The 25,799-nt window shown below is 47.5% G+C and overlaps 2 protein-coding genes across 2 annotated transcripts in view; both read right to left on the reverse strand.

Annotated features, from left to right (window-relative positions):
• The window catches only part of CMKLR1 (chemerin chemokine-like receptor 1), a 718,021-nt gene that overhangs the window by 85,506 nt on the left and 606,716 nt on the right, over window positions 1-25,799 (reverse strand). The window lies entirely within an intron of this gene.
• Window positions 1,612-25,799, reverse strand: part of SPPL3 (signal peptide peptidase like 3) — a 70,893-nt gene continuing 46,705 nt past the window's right edge. Inside the window, exons 3-11 of the mRNA XM_004591902.2 lie at window positions 17,186-17,274; window positions 13,962-14,081; window positions 13,304-13,382; window positions 12,397-12,509; window positions 5,282-5,388; window positions 4,770-4,933; window positions 4,086-4,285; window positions 2,866-2,975; window positions 1,612-2,664 (exon numbers count right to left, since the gene is read on the reverse strand). Of these exons, the coding sequence (XP_004591959.1) occupies window positions 2,593-2,664; window positions 2,866-2,975; window positions 4,086-4,285; window positions 4,770-4,933; window positions 5,282-5,388; window positions 12,397-12,509; window positions 13,304-13,382; window positions 13,962-14,081; window positions 17,186-17,274 (1,054 nt within the window). The 3' untranslated portion in view covers window positions 1,612-2,592. The remainder of the gene's footprint in view (window positions 2,665-2,865; window positions 2,976-4,085; window positions 4,286-4,769; window positions 4,934-5,281; window positions 5,389-12,396; window positions 12,510-13,303; window positions 13,383-13,961; window positions 14,082-17,185; window positions 17,275-25,799) is intronic.

The raw sequence follows: 25,799 nt of genomic DNA on the forward strand, positions 1-25,799 counted from the left end.
AAGATCTGGAACAAATGGGCTGATTTTTGTTCCCCTCAGATCTGTTCATTTGAAAGGCAGAGTTACAGATCTTCCATCCGCTGTGTCACTCCCCAAAAGACTGAATCAGCTGTGCCTGGGCCAGGCCAAAGCCAGGAGCCTGGAACTCCAACTGGGTCTCCCACATGGATGCACAGGTCCAGAGACTGGGCCATTCCAGACACATTAGCTGGGAGTTGAGTTTTAAGCGGGGTATCTGAAACTTGAACTGGCGCTCGTATGAGATGGTACACTGCAGGTGGTGGCTTTTCTTGGTACAGCACACCAGCCCCAGATAAGCTGATTTTGAAACTCGGCCTTCTGGTCTGTAGAGTGGATACCAGTACCCCCCTGCTGTGCCCAACTTGAGGTCAGAGATCTGGTTTCATGCTGCACAGTTTGTGCTGGGCTTGCTTCCATGTTGTGCACCTAGCAATGGGTGCCACGTATTGGTGGTGGACACCTGGTGTGTTTTCTGAGGTCGAGGGCCACTTGGAGTTCTGCCGGGTTGTGGCTAAGGACACAGGCCGCTATCTGCAGCTGGAGCTGGTGGAGGCTTGGTGAGTGGTTGCTAGTCTCCAGCAAATGGCCAGCACTCTCTGGGGTCTGCTGAGGGTAGGGGTCTCCTCCCTGGACATGCCGCTGGGTGGGCCTGGGACTTAGAACAGGACTGGAGAAGCAGCAACAGCAACCCTGGGTCTACAGCACCTGACGCAGCTGGTGTTCTTGCTCCGCCGATCCCCAAGCCTTGACCCTGGACCACCGGTTATGGTCCAGCAGCTTGCTGTCACCCCAGCCTGCCCAACAAGCATGGCAGGTGACACTCTGGTCTAGAGCTGGACTCTGCAAGGAAACAGTGAGTGAGGAGTAAGAACAGCTTCCAGGCACATGGGCTCTTGGTTTTCTCCTGGTTGTTCAGAGTAGCCTTCCCCCTTGGCGCTCAGCCATCTGTGGCCTTGAGACTGAAGGGTTCAGCACAGCTGCTGGGCAGTAAAGGCCAGGGCTGGGCCAGGGTTTACTGGCCCCCACAGGCTTCCCATGATAGCCAGGCCTCAGGCTTCCTGTCCTGAACAGGTGGGGCAGGAAGAAGAGGGTGGGAGCTCAGCAAGTGGAGACAGCGTGACAGAGACTACCAGGAATTACTGTCCTAAAAATGGAGTCAAAGCCCTCACAGGATTCTAAGGCCAAGGACGGTTTGCACACTGACACTTGTGACGTGGGCCCCAACACGGCATCCTTCACGGCGGACGGCTCAGGTCAGAGATGGGCCGCTGGGTGGTGACAGGTGGGCCTTTTTCCCACCTCTGCTGGCCGGTGTGGCCAGGCCTCTTCCAGTGTCGTCCTGCTAGGCTGGCGGCTGTGCAGATGAAGGTAACCATGAACAGTTCCCGGGCGTTGGGGCTCATCTCGGAGGGTGTCTGACACGCGTCTCCCCGAGCCCAGTTATTGCCAGAGGAAGCCGAGATCAGAATCACAACAAGGACAGGACTGTGTTGCCTTTTTCCTTTTTTTTTTTTTTTCCTTAAAGGAGTAAGGGCATGGAAAATACAGCACACCAATGAAACAAAATGCCAAAAAAAATACAAAAAAATATAAAATAGAAAAATGTATTTACAAGTAGTACATTACTATGATCCGAGAGCACAGACACCGGCTGCTACTGTACATGCACTGGTTCCGGAAGGATCTACTGAAAACCTTGTGCGGGAGAAGCCTGTAGAAAGAAAACACAAACAAAAGAAAGGGGAGGGGCAAAAAAGTGTGAACTTTTCATCCTTAATTTGCTACACTGATCAGAGCCAGAGAGCCCCCAGGAGCCCCGACCCTGTCAGTCTGGGCTGGGTCGTGGTGGGAGCGGCTCGCCATGTGCAGGGTGGGCGCAGGCCCGGGGTGGCGTGGGGTTACTGGTAGCTACCTATGTGTGTGTGTACACAGGTCTGTAGAAAAACCGTGCCCTGTTCACTGCCCACGCGACGTTTGGGTGGACATGAACTTGTTACAACAGATTTTCATGTAGATGTTGTAAGAAGTCACTCAATGTCTGTGGATTTAATAAGTCACTTCACACCACAGAAAATATTTAATAAATCCAAAAAGAAAGAATATAATGACAGAAGAGCTCTGTCGAGGTCTCTGACACCGAGTCCCCCATAGGAAACTGGTCCCGAAGTCCGAGGGTCCCTGAAGAAACTTCAATTTGCTCACTGTTTTCCTTCCTTTAGTGTTCACAAGTTCTAGAACGACGTGGTGCCATTTCCAGTTTTTGAAGAGTCCAACCTCCGGCTCCTCCACAAGGTAACAGGTGCAGATCCGTCAGACTGGGGGAGGAGGGAGTGCAGAGTGGGCCTGTCACTTCCGCAGGGGGCTCCGCCCTGGTGGCGGCAGGAAGAGGAGGAGCCCAGGGGGCTCTAGCCCCTTTCTCGGCCAACAAGCTCCCTTGGGTGCATGAGCCAGTCCCCGGTCAGTTCCTGAAGCAGGTGCGTCTCAATACCACGCCAACTGTAAGGGGAGACGAAAGCACGCGTTGAGAGCACAGGACCAGGGTGGCCACGTGGTCACGTTCTGGGGGACCCATCATACTTCCAGGAAGCGCGAGCTGCTGGCCTTGGAGTGGAACGGCTCCGACCACATCCGCCGCAGGTCACCCTGGCAAAGAAGAGACTCACTGAGGCAGAGATCTACGTGCGAGGCCCACGTGAGCACACGACAGCTGGGCTCTGGCTATTCAGCTATTCAGGAGTCATAAGGGCCTGGGACACCAGGTTTGCACACAAGCACCACTATCAAGGTCAAGGGCTCGGGCCATACCCAGCCAGGGTGGTCCAGGTTTGCAGCCTGTGTCCTTACCTTCAGGTAGGCCATGGTGAGCAGCGGCAAAAGGGTGAAGGGTACCAGGTAGAGGAGGGCGGGCTGGGCGGCTCGGTGGATGCGAGACGCCACCGTGGCGGTGAGCAGACCTAGGGAGAAAGACCCACATGAGAGCCAGGAGAGGGATCCTGGGGCTGGCCAGTCCAGGGCTAGGCTGCGGGATGCCCAGCTGGAGTGGTGAGAGAAATGTGTAACTGCACACCATGAAGACCCCCAACCTGAAGGAGCTGGTGGTTGGGGCCCACTCTGCCTGGATCCTTAGGTCAGATCTCCCCGCCTCCTGGGATGTGTGACGCTAGTGTATGTAACGCTGCGCTTGGAGGGTCTGGCTGTGTGACTTCTGCGTGTTTCAGCTTACTCGGCTGCCTAGTAGGGATGGCACCACTTGCCCCGGCTCACAGGTCTTAGACGGAAACGAATGCAGGTACGGAAGGTGGTACAGCTGGGTTGAGTGCTGATGGTACGTGGGCAACATGGAGGTGAGAGCCACTCCCTCCGCAGCAGATGAACTCGCTCATGCAGTTACCAATACTCCTAGTCCAGCTACAGCTGCTTCCTCCCGTTAGCCGGTCATCGGGCTGGCTACACAAACACTAGCCAGGCACTGCTGTCTGCAATGGCAGCATCTCAAAGGGGTGTGAGCTCATGTTCTGGCTGCTCCACTTCAATCCGGCTCCCTGCTAATGCTCCTGGGAAAGCAGTGGAAAACAGTCCAAGTGCTTGGGGCCCTGCAACAGGGGGGCCCAGATGAAGTGCTTGCTGTACAGCCATCTGGTGGGTGAACCAGTGGATGGAAAACTCTCTAAATTAAAAAAAGTTATAATTTATTTGAAAGGTAGATTCACAGAGAAAAGGAGAGAGAGAAATATTTTCCAACTGCTGGTTCACTCTCCAACAATTTGTGCTGAGCTATCAGAGGTCAGGAGCCGGGAGCTTCTTCCAGGGTTTGCACATGCGTGCAGCGGGAGGACTTGAGCCGCCTCTGCCGTTCTTCCAGGTCAGAAGCAGGGAGCTGCACAGGAAGTGGGAGTAGTTGGGACATGAACAGGTGCCCATATGGGATGCCAGTGCTGCAGGTGGAGGATTAGCCTATTATGCCGTCACAGCAGCCCTTGTAATGGCCTTTCTAGCAAAAACTCTAGTAAAGTTGGGTAATAGGTGACGAGAGAGACATGTTAGAGCCCGCCAGAGCCTCTTACCCACAAAGTAGCCAATGAGGGTGCAGTGGAAATAGGAGACCTTCTGCATGCGCCCGGAGATGTTGGCGGGTCCAGAGGCGCTGCAGGAGTCGCTGCTGGCTTGCTTTTTGTAGTTGTCATAGCGCAGGACGAAGCACAGCAGGAGGCCGGGCATCACGATGTCTCCGATGCCCAGCATGGAGAAGTGGCTGCCTGTAGAGCTGGAATGCAGGCCACAGGTTAGAGATACTGCGGGCCGCTTTCTGCTCTGTCTGGGCCGTCTTTCTAAAGCAAAACACTTTTCTGAATGGAAGAGGGAAGACCTGCTAGTTGAGGAAGAGCAGTCCTTACCAGTTTAGAGATGAAAGTCATGAGCTGTGACAGCCCCTCAGGGCCTCTCTGGCGCAACTACTGCTCGCTCCTGAGGTCCGTGACACCTGACTATACCTTCAGGGACATGCTGCACACACTGTGCCAGGATCATGTTACCAGGGACTGCGTGACTTTCATGAGCGCACAGGTTACCTACAGCCCCCCATCGACTGCCTTTAACCAGCTCCCAAAACAGGACCTGGGCTCAGCCGAGCCGGCTGGGGCCCTTACGCCACCCAGTGGTAAGGGAGGTCGGCGCTCTCATCCGCCCGCCCTTATCTGTGCAAAGTGCTGGCTTATCGGCCTTTCCAAGCTGCCCAGGGACAGTCCTACCTTGGGAAGACCAGTTTTCCAGGCAGGGACAGGCGAGGAACATCACGCCCAACATTGGGCCCCAAGTGGAGCTTCCGGGAGAGAACATCCAGAGGATTGTCAGCCGGCTGCGTGGCTACCTTCACCATGACGTTGCTATTGAAGATGTAGGCTGAGAAAAACACCTGCCGGGTTGGAGGGACATCCTTAGCTGAGGCAGCTGGGAGTGTGTGGTGCGCCCAGTGCCCTCTGCTGGAAAGGCACAACCTCAGCCTAGCGCCTCAGGATGCTGACAAGGCGTGTTCCAGAGAAGTGTGGGGTGAGTTCCTGACCCCCCCAATCCCAGTGGAACTGGGCTTGCACCCCAGCACCCTAGGGCCCTCACCCACCACCTCTCATCCTACAAGGTCATATATTGCCTGCGAACCTTTAACATGCACTGCTCATGACCAGAGGGGGACTTTGAGATTGGTGGAGCAAATGCTTCCGCTAAACAAAGTGAGGTGTTTGCTTTCTGGGAAGTGGACACTTACCCAAAAGACATCATAGATGAGAAGCCCTGAGAGAAGCAGGCAGGACACCTTGAGGCTCGGCAGGCGGACGAAGGCGATCATAGCAACACAGAGGCCCATGGCCAGAGCTAGGGAGGAGATGGCACCAGCCAGCCAGTCAGTGGCAGTCGGCACCTCCTCCCACAAGCTGGTCAGGTTGCCATCCTCACAACATCTGAAACCCCTTCACAGGTCAGGCAACCCTGAACTCCGGGTTCAGACCTGCACCTCCCTGTGGTGCAAAGTGCCCCCATCAGCCTGTTTGGAGCTGATGCTTTTGGGGTCTGTTTCCAGGAGCGACACAGGCCATGCACCCTTCAGGACCTCCCAGCAGCAGGCCAGGCTGCCACAGAGACCTGCCTCCTGCATCCTCTGACCCCCAGAGCTGTGGACAGAAGAGTTCTTGCTCCAGCGTCACACCCTAGGTAGGCATCAACCCAAGTGCCCCACTTGCCCCTATCGGAAGAGCATGCCAGCACTTCTGCTTGGACACACAACCCACTGCTTTCATTGCCCACCCCATTAGTAGAGCTTCATCTGCGGAGCTCTATACCAGGAGCTCTCTAAAGGGTTGTGGACATGAGCTGTCCCCAGTTCCTCTCCTAGTACTTTTTCAAGTTCTTAATACTGACGATATAGGCAGTAACGGCACCATAGAAAACTAGAGTATCTCAAGCAAAACCATTACATTCCTACGATCCAGAAATTACCACTGTTAAATAATTACCCGGGGGCCCAGCAGCCTAGTGGCTAAAGTCCTTACCCTGCATGCACCAGGATCCCACATGGGCGTTGGGTCCCATCCAGCTCCCCACTTGCGGCCTCAGAAAGCACTGGAGGATGGCCTAAAGCCTGGGACCCTGCACCCACGTGGGAGGCCCAGAAGAAGGTCTGGGCTTTGGACCGTCACAGCTCTGACCATTCTTCCTCTGTCTCTTCTCCTCTCCGTATATCTGACTTTCCAATAAAAGTAAATCTTACACGTATACTAATTTATTTGAAAGTCAGAATTGGAGTGGGAGAAACAGAGAAATATCTTCTATTCCCAGAAGGCTGTAATGCCCAAGGTGGGGCCAGGCTGAAGCCACGATCTTCCACATCCACCGTGTGTGGCAAATGTCAAGGACTTGGGGCACCTTCCACTGTTTTTCCCAGGCCATGAGCAGGGAGCTGGTGAAGTGGAGCAGCTGGGACATGAACTGGTGCCCATATGGGATGCCAGTGATCCAGGGGTTCCTTTGCCCACTGCATCACAATACCTGATCCTAAATAAATATTTTTTAAAAATCTGAAGGGCAGACTTATTAGAGATACGATGGAGAAGGGAGTGGAAGGATGCGATCTTCCCTCTGTTGGTTCATTCTGCACATGGCCCTAACAGCTGGGACTCCATCTGGGTGTTCCATGGGGGTGACAGGGCCCTGGGGACTTGGGCCATCTGCTGCCTTCCCAGGTGCATCAACAAGAAGCTGGCACTAAAGCGCAGAGCAGCTAGTACCCAAACTGGCTCTCTGCTGCGGGATGTCAGCATTGCAGATGCCTGCCCGCACCCTCTCAAGCCCTAAGCCGTGGTGCACTGGTCTCCGTACAAAACCCTGCACCCTCCTATTTCACAGTGGAAAGCCACTTGCCCCTAGTCAGCAAAGTCCTTTCTTACCCCTCAGGCCATCTCCAACTGCCACCGGCTGTCCTCCCACCTGCCTGCCATGTCCCCATTTCAGTGCTTGGGCACTGACTGTGCCCTTTGCCTAGAATAACCTTTACCACAGAATCCATTTTGCTGGCTCTTACTAAAACTGTTCCTTACGTGTTAGCTTCTCAACACCTGGACTTCCCTGCGAATTTCACTAGAAAGCGCACGTCCAACTCTTGCCTTCCTCTTTTCCTGGTGCCATGTGATGTTTCAAATACACAAACCATTTTCTGTGTGCTTCTCCCTGCAACTGTAATGGAGCCCCTCACGTGCAGAGCTCACTGTGCTGGGCCTACCCCATGGCCTGGCTGATGCGGGCTTCCCTTGCAGAGCACTGCATCTGGCACTGGCCAACACCGAGGGCATGCTCCATGGCAGAGCCAAGCACTCTCTACACCACTTCCTGGGGCTTAATTCTCCGGATACTTAACAAACACCGTGTTCTTTCAGATCCATCCAGAATGTCCTGCTGGTCCCAGGCTGTTTCACCTAGAAAATTCATCCCCTTCCTGATCTTACCAGAGTGACTTCACAGAACTTTAAATGTCTACTCAGGTGCTAGTGCTGGTTTGAGTCCCAGCTACTGTTCCTCCAGTCCAGCTCCCTGGGTTCCTGCGCCCATGTGGGAGGCCCTGAATGAAGCTCTTGGTTTCCAGCTCTGGCTGCTGTGGCCATTCGGGGAGTGAACCAGTGAATGAAAGATATGCCTTTTAAATATATACATGTATTACAAATACATATAAATGTCTATATAATATATAAGCCACCTCCTGATAGACTTATTCCTTAAATAAATCCATTCGCCCACTCTATGATCATGGGGTTATTTATGTGTAAAAGTGGAATTATTCACTACGGTAGCTAACTATGTGAATCCAGAAGCACTGTGGAGTAGCTGTGATGCTATCATCTCGTGGGTGCTGGTTCAAGTCCTGGCTGTTCTACTTCCCAATCCAGCTGCCTGCTGACAGCCTGAGAAGATGACAGGATGCACCTGAACCCCTGTGGCTCCTGGCTTCAGACTGGCGCGGTTCTGGCTGCTGCAGCCATTTGGGGGGTGAACAGAGAGATGTCTCATCTACTAGTTCGCGCCCCAAGGCTGTGATGGTTGGGGCTGGGCCAGCTGAAGCTAGGAGTAAGAACTCCAACACAGTTTCCCATGTGGACAGACAGGGGCTCATGTATTTAGGCCACTATATGCTGCTTTCCCAGGCTTATTCTCAGGAAGCTGGATAGGAAACAGATGAGCTCTGACTCAAACTGGTACCATATGAGATGCTGGCAACACAAGTCGCAGCTTAATCACATGTGGCATAATGCCATCCCCACTTTGACTTGGTTAACTGTTAGGGAAGCAAATGATTGATCTCCGCAACTTGGCACAATCAGTAGGGTCAGGAACAAAGATAGAAAAACCAAGTCCTAAAACACATAACCTGTGAAGTTTAAGCACTGCTCAGATCCTAGGATAAAGAACATCTCAAGATTGGCATGCTATGGGGATAAACAGAGTCCAGCATTTTGAAACAGGAAAGAAATCAACTGCTAAGCTACTGGCAGCATGCCTTTTGTTTTCTTCTTAAAGATTTTTATTTGGGCCCGGCGCGATAGCCTAGTGGCTAAAGTTCTTGCCTTGAATGCGGCGATCTCCCATAGGGGTGCCAGTTTCTGTCCCGGCTGCCCCATTTGCCTTCCAGCTCCCTGCTTGAGGCCTGGGAAAGCAGTCTAGGACAGCCTAAAGCTCTGGAATCCTGCACCTGTGTGGGAGATTCAGAAGCAGCTCCTGGCTTCTGACTGGCGCAGCACCAGCCGCTGCGGTCGCTTGAGGAGTGCACCATTGGACAGAGGATCTTTCTCTCCTCCTCTCTGTATATCCGCCTTTCCAAGAAAAAAAAAATCTTAAAAAAATTATTTGAAAGGCAGAGTTACAAAGACAAAGAAGGAGGGAGAAGAGGGAGGGAGGGAGGGAGAAGAGGGAGGGGGGAGGCAGATCTTCAACCCACTGGTTTATTCCCCAAATGGCCATAATGGCCAGAGCTGAACCAATCTGAAGCCAGGAGCCACAAGTTTTTTATGGGTCTCCCACATGGGTGCAGGAGCCCAAGGACTTTAGCCATCTTCCACTGCTTTCCCAAGCTCAAACGGGGAGCTGGATCAGAAGTGCAGCAGTTAGGACTTGAACTGGCACCCATACAGGATGCTGGTACTGCAGATGGAAGCCTAGCCTATATGCTGCGGCACCAGCCCTGCCATGCCTTTTCCAATGTCAGTTTAGCGCAGCTGCTATAAAGGCGAGGAGCTGGACCAGGCATCTGGCAAGGCCCTACTCCTCCCTGCTCTAGTCGGGGGATGCACATGCTAAGCCTACTTTGACATCGGAGTGTGCACTCCAGGTCCATCAGCTCCTGGTCAACACACCAAACAGCTGGTTACATGCTTTCAAGCCTTGCCAAATGAAAAATTAGAAAAAAAAAAAAATTTTTTTTGGGGGGGCGGTGCAGTAGCCTAGTGGTTAAAGTCCTTGCCTTGCATGCACCAGGATCCCATATGGGCACTGGTTTGTGTCCTGGCTGCTTTACTTCCCTTCCAGCTCCCTGCTTGTGGCCTGGGAGAGCAGTCGAGGATGGACCAAAGCTTTGGCACCATATACCCGCGTGGGAGACCCAGAAGAAGCTCCTGGTTTTGGATCAGCTCAGCTCCAGTTGTTGCAGCCACTTGGGGAGTGAACCAGTAGATGGAAGATCTTTCTCTGCCTCTCCTCTGTAAATCTGCCTTTCCAACAAAAATAATTTAAAAAAAAATGTTTGTGGGGGCAGGTCCTGAGGCAGAGTGAGTTAACCTGCTACTGGAGATGTCATATCCCCAATCAGAATGCCTGGAATTGAGTCCCAGCTGTATTTCCAATCCAGCTTCCTGATAATATGCAACCAAATGGCTCCAGCGGTTGGGGTCCTGCCAACCTACACAGGAAAGCCAGCTGCTCGTTTACCCATCAAATGTCAGGCCCAAAAGTAGGTCAGGCCAAGTCTAGGACCCTGGAATTCAATCTGGGTCTCCCACATGAGTGGCAGGGACCTAAGCACTTGAGCCACATCGCCTGCTGCCTCCTGGAGTGCACGCATGGAGAAGGTAGGAACCACAAGCCAACCTGGACTGGGCCTCCAGCGCCGGCCCCAGATGTGGCTGTCTCGGGGGCACTGTAACTGCTGTGCCAAACACCCACTATCTAGGAACTTCTTAGATAGTATTACCAATAGCACCAAATGGACTGCCATCCTCTCTTAACCTTTCCTTTGGAACCACCAAGAGGAAGGGAAAGGTGGACAGTGTGGCAGAGCAATCTGCCAGCAGATTCCTGAGATCAGGAAGTCAAATGGTGCAAACAAGCAGAGACTAGGAGAAAAGGCACGGAGAGGCTTACAGGGGCTTGCACAGGCCCGAGTGTTCAAGCCTCAGGGAGACATCTCAGTAACAGCAGCGCTGGATCCCTGCAGCTCTTCCCGAGGATGTTTCTATCCTTGGTGAAACGTGCACCGGGGCTCTCAAGAGTTTGGGTGGTTCTTCGCTGAACCTCTGTTTACATGCCTGCAAAACGGAAGCCACCATGCTACCAACTTCAAGATAAAGCAGAGAATCACTCAACTGAGCAGCCGGTGGAGTGCCCAATGAAGAGCTTTCAATAAGCCTCCGCTGCTATGCAATGGAGAGAAACCCTTATGTCCCAGAGACAGAAGCATGACTTATCACAGCCTTTCTGAAAGGCAGTACAGTCACAGCTAGAAAAAAATATTTCAGGATCTTCACATTTAGGAATTTCTCCTGAGAAAATCACCTTAGCAGGGCAGGTATTTAACATTTAAGCTGCCACTGGGATCCCTGCAGTGCACATCAAGCCTGGTTCTGCTCTGGTTCTGGCTTCCTGCAGGTGTGTGTCCTGGGAGGCAGAGGAAGCAGGGTATGGCTCCTAGTTGAAGGCTCCCGTCTGCAGCTGGCCCAGCCCTGGCTCCTGCGGGCAACTGGGGAGTGCATCAGCAGATGGCTGATGTCTGTGCCTCTGCCTTTCAAATAATAAAACCTGCCAGTGAAGTACTCCAACATGTAATACCAAGAAGGTGAAAAATAATATTTGCCTCAGGGCTATTTATAGTAAAAAAAAAAAGATAACACTTTGATAGAGAGCTAGTTAAATAACATTAATACAAGGGAGTATTCTGGAGCTATTAGAGAATATGAAATGCCTTCATATAGTGGTACAGACATGTATTTGTATCTGCACAAAAGGAGAATATAAACATATAAACATGTTTGATATATACTATCTTTTCTATCACAGGTGGCATTAGTAAAAACCATTTATAACCTATGAAACTGTCACATAATACAATGTAATTAATGAATTAAAAATAATAACCAAAAAAACCCATTTATATAAGAAAGTAGTCTGTAAGGCCAGTACTGTGTTACAACAAGTTAAACTACTGCCTACAGTGCCAATATTCCATATGGGCACTGGTTTGAGTTCTTGCAGCTCCATATCTGATTGAGCTCCCTGCTAATGCTTGGGAAAGCAGTGGAAGATGGCCCGAGCCCTGGTACTCCTGCACTCTCGTGGGAGATCCAGACGAAGATCTCTTGTGGCTTGTGACTTGGTCTGACCCAGCCCTGTCTGATGCAACCAGCAGAGAATCAGTGGATGGAAGATCCTCTCTTTTCCTCCCTCCCTCTCCTTAGCATTGTGGTACAGTGAGTTAAGCTGCCTGCAACTCAGATCAGTGTGCTAGCTTGAGTCCTGGCTGTTCCGCTTCTGATCCAGCTTTGCTCCTTGTTAATGCATCTGGAAAAGCAGTGAGGATCACCCAAGTATTTGGGCCTATGCCACCTCTATGCGAGAGGCCTGGATGGAATTCCAGACTCCTTGCTTCAGCCTGGCCCAGCCCCAGCCACTTGGGCACTTGGAAAGTGAACCAGCGAATGGAAGATCTCTGATTCTTTCTCTCTCCTTCTTTGTCCGTCTTCCTTTTCGACAAATATTTTTAAAAGTTCACAGAGGCATTATTCACATAGCCCCAAAAAGTGGAAACCCCTGATGAATAAAACTGGTATATCCAAGTAACGGACCAGCACCTTGCCCTAAGAAAGAACTGACATGGATCACACACATAAGAGCCTTCCAGCCATTTTGACATCTGCTCAGACATGAGGGGGCCATGTGGTGCTACTGTGTGACATGTGCAGAGCAGAGAGAGCACCACACAAAGATGAAAAATGGAGCTAAGAATTGGGGGAGGCGAAGATGACAAAAATCCTCAAAAAGTATCCATAGTGAGTATTACACAACTCTGAGTAAATTACGGATAAAATGACTCAAGGCAGAATGACAATCTGTCACACACTGGTTACTCACCATCCATGAGAAGCCAGTGGCCGGTGAGGACCCAGATGAGGACGAGCATGACAGACAGGGAGAAGGACAGCAGCTCAGCGGCAGTGAACCGCCCACAGCAACCGAAGGAGATCCTAAAAAGCACAGGATGTTCATGGGGCTGACAGGCCAAACCCTCCTTTGTTTCTCTTGCTAAGAGCTCCTGATGTGTGCATCAGAATACAGGCTAGACATGGGGAATTCCACAATACCCAAATAGTCCTGGGGTGAGGATGGAAAGGTGAGAGGACTTGTACAACTCCTTCTAGATCACATTATCAATGTAGGTATTTGGACGTGTCTATAGACAAACTCAGTTTAGGAAAAATGCAAGAAGAAAAACAAAAAGAAGCCAACATTGCAACCCATTTATCCATAACAGATAAACATATATGAGATGGTAAGTGTGGCTGGCTGCCAGTGGCCACTGCTCTCCTGAGTGGGGACACACAGCACCTCTGCTGCACAGCCCTTGGTTTCCTTAGAGCCCTGGCCTCAGGAGTCACGGCACACTCCCTGGGCTGCGTGTGAGGGATCAGCATGTCTAGGTCTGTATGGGGAATGCTTGGACTGAACCACTCCTGTAGTAGTTCACTTACTCCCCAGAAGGAAATGGCAGCAAGGCTTCAAACGCAGACTGCTCGTCTGGCACAGAAGCACATTGCAGCGTCTCCGCCTTCCTGCAATTTGTTTGCACTTCTCTGCCACGAAAAGGTGCGGAAGCAGTAGTGTCTTCTAAAGATCAAACATCTCACTTCCTAAACTTCTGGCATCAGTGTGCTTTGGTAAATAAACGAGTGTGCCCCCAGAAAACTGCGAATCCTCATAATCCCATCAAGTCTAACAGGAAAAGTATATCCAGGTTGGTAATGCACAATCAAGTCCTTACTTGTTCTGCGGTGAGCAGGGTCTTGTTAAATACTGGCACATTGGGAGCAGAAGAAAAGCAAAAGCAATCGTTGCAAGAACTAGAAAAAGAAAACAGACAGTTAACTGTTGTTGTTGAATGCTAGAAATGCAGTCTTTTCCCAAGGTACTTCTGGATACGTGGACATAGTTGAAGTAAAGACCTGGCCAGGACAGTGGGTGGAGATGCCATCCTTTAGTGCTACACATATACCCTCTTTCAAAACAACAGGCACCTGATGAGGAGCAGGGGAAGCATGCGTTATTTTTCTCTCTTGAAACAGGAAGAGGCAAATACTGTAATGCTGACTGTTCAATATTAACACAGAGCTGGCAATGATACTATGTTCGTTTTCCTATCCTCTACTACAGGAACAGTAGAGGAGGTTGCCAAGAGGGGCTACCAGAGCAGCGCCAGAGTCCCAGCAGGAGCTGCTCTAGGCGGTGATGCCCTGGGTGTCTCACAGAGGGCGGAGGGTGGCAGGTCTTAACAGCCCAGGGCCTATCCAATGATCCCAGCACTGAGCAGGTTTTTGAAGGAAAACTTGTATCAGCATGGTGCATAAATCTTAATATTTTAACAATTTTTCCAAAATGTGAGATTTCCCCCCTTTAATATAAAAATAGAGAAGTATATTTACCTGCTGTACATATTGTAAAAACGACTTGAACTGAGTCAAAGAAGAAGAACATTACTAGAAGAGACACAGACGCTCCAATGGGAAGGAACAGAGCCTGGGTGGAGTCGATTGTTTGGATACCTGAAAGAGAAGAAGGCCACATTAACAGCTCATTGTGTGGCAGGTCCTGTGCCATGCTCTGTGCATGTGTCTTAACTCATTATGATCCAGGGCTCTGTCTGTCCTTCCCAACGAGACCATGAATTCCCTGCTCTCCTGATGGTGCCATCATTATGGCAGGTGCTCAACCAATTTTTGAACTGATCTGGGTGCTAACCATCTGGCTGACAGGACATGAAAACAAAACAAAAAAAAAAAAAAAAAAAAAAAACAAAAAAACAAAAAAACAAAAAAACTCAACATCAGGAGGGAGGAGTAATTCAGACTAACCCACTTGCCATCATTTATGGTTGTGTGCACAGGCATGGTCACAGAGAGGTGAACCCACTGACTAAAGTGATTTACCCTTATCTGTGAACTCAAGTGTGTTCATGCTCGGACAGCTGAGGACTGACTCCGGGTGGCCAGAGAAAATAAGACACAGCTGACACATTTCACATAAATCTGAAAAATCTCTTTATGAGAACATATTAATGTAGAATAGGACACAAATGGGACAAAGGGATAGAAGAGGACTTAGTACATGGTTCTCAGCTGCCCAATGGAATCACCTGCAGAGCTCTCAAAAATAATATTTCTCAGTTTCAACCCAAGATCATTTAAACTGAAATCTCTCAAATTAGGCCTGGCTAAAAATGCTCCCAAAGTTTTATTATGCATGCAAGACTGAGAATCACAAACAGGATATTTGGTAGAAAATGAAAACATGGAAAAATCTAATTATCACTAACCAGAAAAAAAAATTATCTGCTATGCCTTGTATGCGACCCACTTCCAAATTAACCTTGCTAAGATGTCACAAAAGTACATTAAAAGTAACAAAGAATTCTTCAAATGATATGTTACAATGCAATATTATAAATTAAAGTCTTTCTTCATTAAATTCAGGCTACAAATGAAATACAACTGGGATGAAGAGAAGATCAAAAGACTATAGTGATCAATCAAGTCTAAAAATTGCTCTTGGGGTTGGTGCTGTGGCAAAGCCGGTTAAGCCACAGCCTGGAGTCTGGTGTTTCCTATGGGTGTTAATTTGAGTTCCACCTGCTCCACTTCTGACACAGCTCTGTGCTTATGTGCCCAGGGAAAGCAGCAGAGGACGGCGGTAGTGCTTGGACCGGACCATGTGGCAGAGCCAGAAGTTGCTCCTGACCTTTGCCTTTGTTCTGATCCAGCTCCACCCACTCTGGCCATCTGGGGGGGTGAGCCAGCAGATGGAAAGTCTCCATCCTGGTCTCTCTCTGCAACTCTTTCAAATAAACAAATATTAAAATATTTAAAATTTGTCCCTGTAAAAGGGTCATTGAAGGACTACTGATGAAATAAAACTTATTTTTTTCTAGATTTATTTCTTATTGGAAAGGCAGATCTGATTTACAGAGAACAGAGACAGAGAGAGGGAAAGGTTGTCTATCCACTGGTTCACTCCCCATATGACCACAATGGCTGAAGCTGAGCTGTTCTGAAGCCAGGAGCTAGGAGCTTCCTCTGGATCTCCCATATGGGTGCAGGGTCCCAAGGCTTTGAGCCATCCTCTGCTGCTTTCCCAGGCCACAAGCAGGGAGCTGGATGGGAAGTGGAGCAGCCAGACCATGAACTGACGTCCATATGGGATTATGGCACTTGCAAGGTAAGGATTTATTCAATTGGGTCATTGCACTGGGCCCTTAAATATTTCTATAAAATGAAACTGCAGGGCCCAGCGCAGTGGCTTAGGGGCTAAAGTCCTTGCCTTGAACGCGCCAGGATTCCATATAGGCGCCGGTTCCAATCCCGGCAGCTCCACTCTTCCCATCTGTGGCCTGGGAGGGCAGTCAGGGATGGCCCAAAATCTTGGGACCGCTGCACCCACTTGCGTGGGAGACCTGGAGGAGGTTTCTGGCTCCTGGCTTTGGATCAGTGCAGCAATGGCCATTGCGGTCACTTGGGGCATGAATCACTGGATGGAAGATCTTCCTCTCTGTCTCTCCTCCTCTCTGTATATATGACTTTGCAATAAAAATAAATCTTAAAAAAAAAAGAAGAAAGAAACTGCACCCTACTCAGTAGGTAGATGAGCCAAATTCAATCAGGAGCAGCACAGGTTCGGGTTAACAAAATCTATGTGACAAACAGCAATCATCTGCGAAGTCTGTCCTGAGCTGCGGTCCAATCCACTCACCCTGACCAGGGGACACTTCAATTTGTACATCTGAAAGGCAAGCACTACAAAATCTCTTAAAAAACTTCAGTACTTTTTTGAATTTAAATTTTCCACGTCAGTTCAGAAAAGAACTAGAGGAACAAACTTCAGGTACTCAGTGTGTGTCTGGTAGCAGAACAAGACACTACATCCTTTTAATGCCATGTAACGTCCACCACAGAGATGCACCATGTTTTTTCAATAAACCCATGCCTTAATGGACCTCTGTGCTGCTACTTTTTAATCTCTTATGAAGGCTAAACCCTTGCTATATAGCACACTTCTCTGCCTTGAGGAATTCTAAGAGCTTAAAAGCAGGAGAGACTCCAAATGCTATCAGTTACAGGTATTTCAGGCAGCTCTCTTTGAAGTTACTGAATGAAGTTATAATAAACATCCTCAAACTTTTCAACCTCAGGCAAGAAGCAAAATGAAGGCCCAAACAGGTAAATATGAGTCTATCCTGCTTCTGAGAAATAAGTTCCACAGTAAGCACTGACGTTTGAGTAACGAAGCAGAACATGAGAATTCACTACTTAAGGCTGAACATAAAAATATAAACATAAATATTTACCAATTAGGTTTTATTATCACTAAAAAAAAAAATTCTTAGGGCCAGTGAACTAACCAGGGGCACTGCAAGAATCAAATGAAGACAACTCTAGGTTTGAAAGTTAAGTGGCTATATCTTGACAATAGGATGCTGCACTTATGACTGTGTATGAAAAACTATTTTAGTAATGATACAGAGGAACTAGGTGGGGGGAGGGAATTGGGGAGGGGAAAAGGGAAATGCCAGGAGCCTATGGAACTGTCAGAAAATGATAATAATAATAATAATGAAAATGTAAAAAAAAAAGTTAAGTGGCATGAAATGTCTTACTATTGTTGGTGCTGTTGCCATTAAAAGACCCCGAAGAACTGTTACTGTCTTTTTCTTTATCTTGATTTTCAAAGTCCATATTAAGAGACCTGTGGGGGGAAAATTTACAGATGAGTTTGCTTCAGAAAGCAGCAGTTCAAACAGTAATGAGACAATATTTTAAATTGCTAAGACATCAGGAAGGAAGGAAGGTCTGAGTAACTCAGAAAAACAGTTTTGCTGTCACATCTAATGTCTGATGGTAGTTCATGGTGCAGATGACAGCACTGCCACGTGGCTGGATCCTTCAGCACTATCGCTGTGCACACCCTTAAGGACTTCCCTAGGAGGAAAATCTCCAAGGAGAAACATGGGTTGATGGGCAAGCACATTTTGAGACTTACATACCACACAACTGTTGGCAGAAAAGCTGTACCAATGCATGCCCTCTGGGACAGCAGCGGAGTGCTCACCCCTCTACACTGCCTCAGCTGTTTCGTAAGATTGGAGTTCATTTCATATCTGGGATTACCTGAGGTACCAGAGGGACTGAAGACTTCACACTAGATTTTATATTCGAGGTCAGCAGGCACGGTGTCTGGCGTACCAGTTAAGAGACTGCATCCCACATCAGAGTGTCAGCTGGGGTCTCAGCTATTTCACTTCTAATCTGTTTTTCTGCTTATGTACATCCTGGGAGGAAGGAGGTGATGGCTAAAGTACTCTGATCTCTGCCTCCTTCTTGGGAGAGCTGAACTCCAGCTCTGGCATCTCGGTTTTGAGTCTGGTTCAGCCCTGGCTGCTGGGGCATTAGGAGAGTGAACCAGCAGGTGGAAGAGCTCTCTGTCTCTCTCAAGTAAATAGTAAGTGAAAAGGCAGCCAAACAGATGAAATATTTGTAAATCAGATATTTGACAAGGAACTTGCATTGCGATATATTTTAAAACTAATTATTCAATTATAAAGATAACCTGATGTGAAAACAAAAGGAGATGAACAGATATTTCCCCCAATGAGCACATGAAGAGATACTCAACATCATTGTTCCTCAGGGAAATAGAAAAAGCGGAACTCTCATACACTGTTGTGAGAGTGTAAACTGGAAAACCACCCATCCATGCTGACACCTTGATCTTGGACTTCCTGCTTCCTGAATTCTTGATACCTAGTTGTTAATATTTTGTTATGGCAACCTAAGCTAATTCTGACACCAGAGGTCATCCTTTCCATGTCCTGAGTGCTTTCAAATTTATTGAGTTATTTTACATCCCCAAATATGATCTGTTAGGAAATACTCCATGTGCACTTGAGAACATGTTTTATTGTTCTCTAAATGTCAATTAGGTCAAACTGATTAAGAACATTGGTCAAGGTGTTGGTGTTGCTTGTGGTACACACATTCTCCATCACAGTACTGATCTCAGTTCCAGCTGTTTGCCGCAGCCATCTGGCCAGTGAGCCACTTGACAGAAGATCCTCTCCCCATCACTTTACCATTCAAATAAATACTATTTTAAAGGCTGGGGAGAAGAATGAGTGCTGTGTTACAGTTTAAGCTACTGCCTGGGATGCCGACATCTCCTATCAGATGGTAGTTTAAATCCTGGCCACTCTGCTTCTAATCCAGCTTCCTGCTGACAAATCTGGGAGGCAGCACATGAAAGCTTGGTGCCTGGGACCCTTCTACCAACATGGGAGACCTGGATGAAGTTCCAGACTGGCATAGACCTGGCTGGTGAGGGAATCTGAGGAGTGAACCAGCATATGGAAGACCTGTAACTCTGTCTTCCAAGTACATGAAAATGAAAAGGTTCTTTTAAAGCTTATTTAGGATCCGGCACAGTAGCCTAGTGGCTAAAGTCCTTATCTTGTATGCACCAGGATCCCATATAGGCACCAGTTCATATCCTGGCTGCTCTACTTCCCTTCCAGCTCCCTGCTTGTGGCCTGGAAAAGCAGTCAAGAATGGCCCAAAGTCTTGGGCCCCTGCACCCATGTGGGGGACCCAGAGGAGCTCCTGGCTTCAGATCAGCCAGCTCCGGCTGTTGTGGTCATGTGAGAAGTGAATCATCAGACAGAGGATCTTCCTTTCCGTCTCTCCTCCTCTCTATATATCTGACTTTGCAATAAAAATAAATCTTTTAAAAAATTCATTCAATAGATCTGAAGCAGTAAGTAATTTGGGTAATTATTCTCTACCACCAGAGCAAGATCTTTCTTTCTGCTCTGTTAAATTTTATTTATCTATTGAGAGGCATACATATAGAGAAAGAGCACTCTTCCCTGCTGGCTTATTCCTCAAATGCTCAAAAAATGTGTAGAACCAGGACAGGCCAGGGCCACAACTCAGGTCTCCCAGGTGGGTGGCAGGAATCTGGTGGGTTGAGTCATCAGTGCTGTCTCCCAGGACTGCATGGAGCAGGAAGCTGGACTCAGCAGGCAGAGCCAGCTATTCTGATGTGGCAGATGGGCACCTGAACTGCTAGCCTACAGGCCTGCTCCTGCAACATCTTGCTGAGTTCCCTACTCCAATGCCACGTGAATGCTAAGTTTTTCTAAATAGCTGGTGAGGTCAGGAACTTTGCCTTCTAAACCCTTCAATATTAGGATATTTCCTTATATACATGTACTGACCAGTACCTGACCAAAGCCTCTAAGAGTCCACCCGTAGATCTGTGGGGTTTTTGTCTTCACAACTCTCTTCTCTATCTCATTAACTCCAAGTGAGCCTGTCTGTGCTCCTGGTTCTACCTCCATCATGGAGGGAAGCGCCGACTTCTCTGTCATCTGGAGACTGACTCAGGACAGTACATAATGAGAAACTGCTCAGCATCTCTCTGTATCAGCAACCTTCGCTATCTGATTAACTCTATCTTGACAATCATTGTTCCCACGATTTCACCTAGGGCTCTTTGTTTCCAGTGGAATAACAGTGCCTTGTCACTTCCCTCTTGGCTAGAGGCAGAAGTGTACTGAACACCTCGTAATTTCTCACTCCTGTGGGAACTCACACCCTCCTGCTGGATTTAAAGACCTGCCCCTCTACAATGGCCTAAAATGCCATGTAGTGTCACACACCTCTATGCACGGTGGAAAACTCCCTTCTCTGCTTCCGGTTCCAAGGACACTTCAGCTGGCTATGTGTCCTGGCTAGGAAAATTCACAGTGTACATACTAGCAGGCACACTGTGCTCTGGGTCCCTAGAAATTTGGCTGGTTTAGTTTCACTGAGAGCACAGGACAATGGGTTCCAACTTCCTAGTAAGATCATAAATGAACACTTTCAATTGAGGTACACTCCCTCAAATACTCTTCCGAAACACAATCAGAACTGATGTGTTCGCTTTACTGGATGGTATGGCTTTTAATAACAATAACAAAACCCATCTGGATTTTAGTTACGCATTCAAAAGGCAGAGAGGCAAAGGGAGACAAACAAGGAAGCCACAGACAGCTCCCAGCTACTGACTCACTCCCGCAATGCCCACAACGCCTGGGGCTTCTTCAAGCCAACTCTGGGAGTCAGTAACTCCATGTGGGTGGTAGGGACCCAAGTTCTTAAGTCATCACCTACTAATTCTCAGGGTGTGTCCTAGAAAGAAGCTAGAACTAGGAGTGAAGCTGGGACTTGAACCAACACCCTGAAGGTGTTGCAGGAGTCTGAAGTGGCAGCTGAACCAGTGCACCAAACACCTATGTTCCAAACCCAGGCATCTAAGACATTCTTTGCACATGTAACGTGGCGGTCTGACATTTCTCTAGCCACTGGAGGAAGAAACTTCAGCAAAAACTGCCAAAGTCCACTAACTCTGCTGCCTCAGCCCCACAGGAATTATTTCAGCACCTGGTTCCGGTAACACACACTTTCCAGGGTGTATGATTAGTTTTGTAACAAACCAGAACAATGTTCTGCACATATTTCTTCTGCTGTAACACTGTACATGGTTTCAGTTCTGTGGCGTCTTAGACTTCAGTTCATGTGTTCTCACGGCAGAGTTCATCCTTGTGAGGAACTGAGCTCCAGGCCTGGTGCTGTTTCTTGGGAGCCTGTCACAAGTTAGCGGAAAATGAAGGGTGAGTCTTCCCTTAGGAATGCTTTGGGAAGACATGTATTTTTCATGGTCACTTAGGAATGGAGTAAACAGAACTACACCTGTTATGCTGCTCTGCTCACAGAATCCAGTGGCAGCAGGATGTATTGACAGGCACGGTTTAGCATGTCTCTCCCCTGGGTTTAGCCACTCAAACTGGTGAGCTTCTCCTGGTTGGCATTACCTTGTTAGTCTGGACTGCAAAGCTGCCAGTTATCTCTTTGGTTTAACCCCAGCTCCTAAGTCTGGAGGAATGAGAGTGGGTGCTGAGAGCACTGTTGGAAGGTTCTTGTTTAAATTTGGTATTAGCTGAGAACTACTTAAGATTGACTCTCAGCAGAGTGGCCCAGTGGTTTAACTGCCTGGGATACGTCTTGACTCCAGCTTTCTGCTGATCTGCATCCTGAGAGGAGGCAGGTGATGGCTCAAGTAGCTGGGTCCTGGCCACACACGAGCAGACCTGGACTGAGCTCCCAGCTTCAGGCTTTGGCCTGGCCTTGTCTCAGCTGCTGTGGGTATTTGGAGAGTGAACCAGTGGATGGAAAACAGCATACCTGTCTGGACTAGTTACTGCCAACTATTATTGCAAGACTGATATTCAGGAGTAGTCAGTCACTTTCCCTGATACTCTAAAATATAAGCTGGTCCATCTTTCACAGTAAGGATCTCTTGGGTGCAGTAATCCCATGAACTCCCACTCACACCTGGTGCTATAACTAAACCAACATTTCTTAAGATGCCTTCCATGAAAGTCTGGGCCATGTACCCTCTCTATGAGGCCTCTGTGATACAGGTCTGGCAAGAATAGCTGCAACTGTTGAACTAGAATTGAGGATTTCTTTTTACCTAAGGGCACCTTTGACATAAACGTTTTCATTTCTCCCTTCTTAAATCTGGCTGCTAGAAATTTTACTTGGGTATTTATGAGTCATTGCTAGTATTTTTAGTTTAGTTTTTTTTTTTTTTAAGATTTTTTAATTGGAACGTCAGATTTAAAGAGAGAAGGAGAGATAAATATTTTCCCTCTGCTGGTTCACTCATTCACTATCCAAGTGGCTGCAACGGCTGGAGCTGACCCGATCCAAAGCCAAGAGCCAGGAGCTTCCTCTGGGCCTCCCATGAGAATGCAGAGTCGTAAGGCTTTGAACCACCCTCAACTGCCTCCCAGGCCACAGCAGGAATAAAAGTGCAGCAGCTGGAATATGAACTGGTGACAAATGGGATTGTGGAGCATGCAAGGTGAAGAATTTAGCCATTAAGGGTACCACACCAGGCCCCCCATTTTTAAATTAAAAACACACAAAATCTCTACTTTGTTTCTACCCAAACTTTCCCTCCCTTTGGTACCATTTTAATTTTCTTAATTACCTTATAACTTGTGAAACTTAGCAAATGACCTAAAATCCTTTTGAAGACGATAACAAAAACAACATGCTAGTTTCTGAAAGTTATACATTTGAATTCTGAAACTGAATATAGTGTGAATACACGAAAACAGGGAAATCAGAATTTTTTAGAAAATATTTTTTGATAATCCTGTAACGAAGGGAAGAATTCGCTTCAAAGAAAAACGCTGTATGGCTGAACTTTAAGTCAAATGCACATTCTTACAAAAGGTAAGCTTTTTTCTTCTTCGGTTTTTTATTCATGGAACATACATAAATGAGTCAAGGTAGGTGCTAGCCTAGTGGCTGAGAGGCCGGTTAAAACACCTGTATCCAAAATAAACAAAACAAGACAGACACTTGCACCCCACTTACTGGGTTCTTGTTCCTGACTCCCTCTTCCTAGAAAGCTAACAGTGATGGCTCAGGGAGCTGTAATCCTCCACGCACAGGGAGACCTGGACTGGGTTTCCAGTTGCTGAGTCTGGTTTGATCTATTCCCAATGGTTGTGGGAATTTGCGGAATAACAAGCAGCTGTGAAATTTCTTGCTCTGTCTCTCCAATAGAGTACTTGTCCACATATATTACAACTAATACAATCCCTTTCTAAATTACTGAACATTTAAAACTTCTATACTTCATTTTCTTAATGGTCGTAGAATGACAAAAAATAAAAAAAGAATGACAAAAGATAATAAACACTTTGCATATTAGAACATCATGACAAATGAACCACAATTAGACTTGTTAACCTGATCTAACTATAATGATAATCATTTCAGTATGAAGGGCAACAGAGTCATCTAAAATGCAGTTTTTATCTCTGGCATTATCTTCCCATTTTGCCTAGGCAAATAAACTGACCTTACCATTAAATAAAGGACAGGTGTGTACCTTAAACACCTTAATTGTTACTCACAAAAGTGTCTCCATTTGTTTATACAGCAATTCAAAATACAACTCTAAATATGGAGACAGAGTGAGCATGTCTGCATGCATTTAGCATCTTTTTTTGTCTGTTTCTTTTGAGAATTGTTCCAAAGCTGTAATTCTTCATCCATGACTCCTAATGGAACAAACTTCATCTTGTCAAAAAGAAGCTAATTCTACACCAGTCTCAGTCTACCAGTCCATACACCAGCCTCAGTCTACCAGTCCATCAGAACAGTCCCTTTCTACTGCTTTCATTCATCTCTAGTTCATGTTTTTCACTCTAGTGATGCTCTCCTGGGACACACTAATTAGATGAATAACTTCATTATCCCTTCCCCCGCTCCCTTTTAAAATTTCTGGTTAGCTGGAAAGAGAAAGCAAGGACAGACAGGTGTCATCATTAAGTAACACAGGAAGGCCTGCCTTGCTTGGAGTAAGTGGACATGTGGTACGGTGAGTCGGTTGCCGTCTAGGCCACTCATCCCACACCAGCGTGCTGGCTCTGCTCCCAGCTCCTCTGCACCCAATCTAGCTTCCTGGTAATGCATCCTTGGGGGCAGTGGATCACAGCCAAGTGCTCTGGACCCTGCCACCTACATGGGAGACCAGAAAGGATGTCTGGGAGCCTGGCTTTGGCTTGGCTCAGTGCTGACTCGCTCTCTATCTAGCTCTCTCGCTGTTGCTCTGCCTTTCAAAAGGATAAAAATAATAAACATTTTAAAAAGAATTTTTAAAATGTTTCAAATCAGTAGCTGGAATCTCTACCGAGGGAACTGAAGAAAAGAAGTGCACACGAAAGTCAAAGCTGGCATAGGAAGGAAGGAATAAAGATTAGCGTAAGAACGAATGAAACCCAAAATAGAAAAAGACGAATTTACAAAACTAAAAGTTGGTTCTTCAAAAAGAACATTAAAATTACTAAATCTTTACCAAGAAAAGATACAAATTACCATTATAAATTAAAAGGATTGTAAGAGAAAAGCAGAAAAACTGATGCCAACAACTGAAAAAAAATTAGATGAAATAAAAATTCTAGACAGACACAAATTAGCAAAATTGACTCAAAAAAGGAAAATCTGTAAGGTCTTGTAGGAAGTAAAGAAACAAAATTAGTAATTAAAAATATTTCCACATGCAACCATAGAATGGTTACACTAACATTAGGCAAGGGCCCCGGTTAGTGTCCCAGCTGCTCCACTTCCCATCCAGCAGCCTCATTGTGGCCTGGGAAAGCAGCAGAGGATGGCTCATGAATACAGATGGAAAAACCTTTAATAAATGCCAGCTAACTGAATCCCAGCACCACAAGAAAAGGACCACACAGGGAAAGACATCTGATGCAGAAGCTAAGATGCCACTTGGACTACCTGCGTCACATGCCGGCAGTGTGTGGGTGTGATCTTGCCTCTAGCTCCTAATCCGAGCTTCCCACTAATGCACACCCTGGGAAGCAGCAGGTGAGCTCAAGGCAGTGGGTCCTTGCCTCCACATGGAGACCTGGACTGAGTTCCCAGCTCTTGCTTTAGACAAGCACATTCCTAGTGGTTGCAGCTATTTGGGGCTGTGGACTAGTGAATGGAAGATCTCTGTTTCTGCCTACCTGCTTTTCAAATAAATTTTAAAAATAATCTCACACAAACACTAAATGGATTTACTAACACTGGAATGTAAGGCTGACTTAAAAATCCAATACTTAGTAATATGCCATATTAACATAATGAACAAAAGTCACATGTGTATATCTCAAAAGATACATAAAAACATGACAAAAGTCCAATAGTAATAAGTCAACCTGGTAAAGGACATTCATGAAAGACAGAAATCTGACCTGATTCTTATTGGCAAAGGCTTTCCCTTCCAGAAAGCAGCAAGGCAAGGAAGGATGTGTGCACCTGTCACTGCTAGTCACACTGCGCTGGACGTTCTAAGCTACACAAGGAAGGGCAGACAAGGGGCGACAAAGGGAGAAGAAAAGATTCAAAAGGAAGAAGCAAAACTGTCTACCTACTGAGCCCCGCATCCTAAATATACAAAAACCTAAGGAATCCACACACAAATACAGACACTACTAGGTCAACTCAGCAAAGCCACAGTATACGAGATCAACACAGAACAAAGTGTGGCATGGAATTCCTTAGTGATGAACAACCAAAAATGAAATTGAGACACAAGTTCTACTAAAAATAACATCTCAAGAATACAGTACTTGGGAAGAGGTCTAACAC

The sequence above is a fragment of the Ochotona princeps genome, chromosome 29 (assembly GCF_030435755.1).
Source record: "Ochotona princeps isolate mOchPri1 chromosome 29, mOchPri1.hap1, whole genome shotgun sequence".
Lineage (NCBI taxonomy): Eukaryota > Metazoa > Chordata > Mammalia > Lagomorpha > Ochotonidae > Ochotona > Ochotona princeps.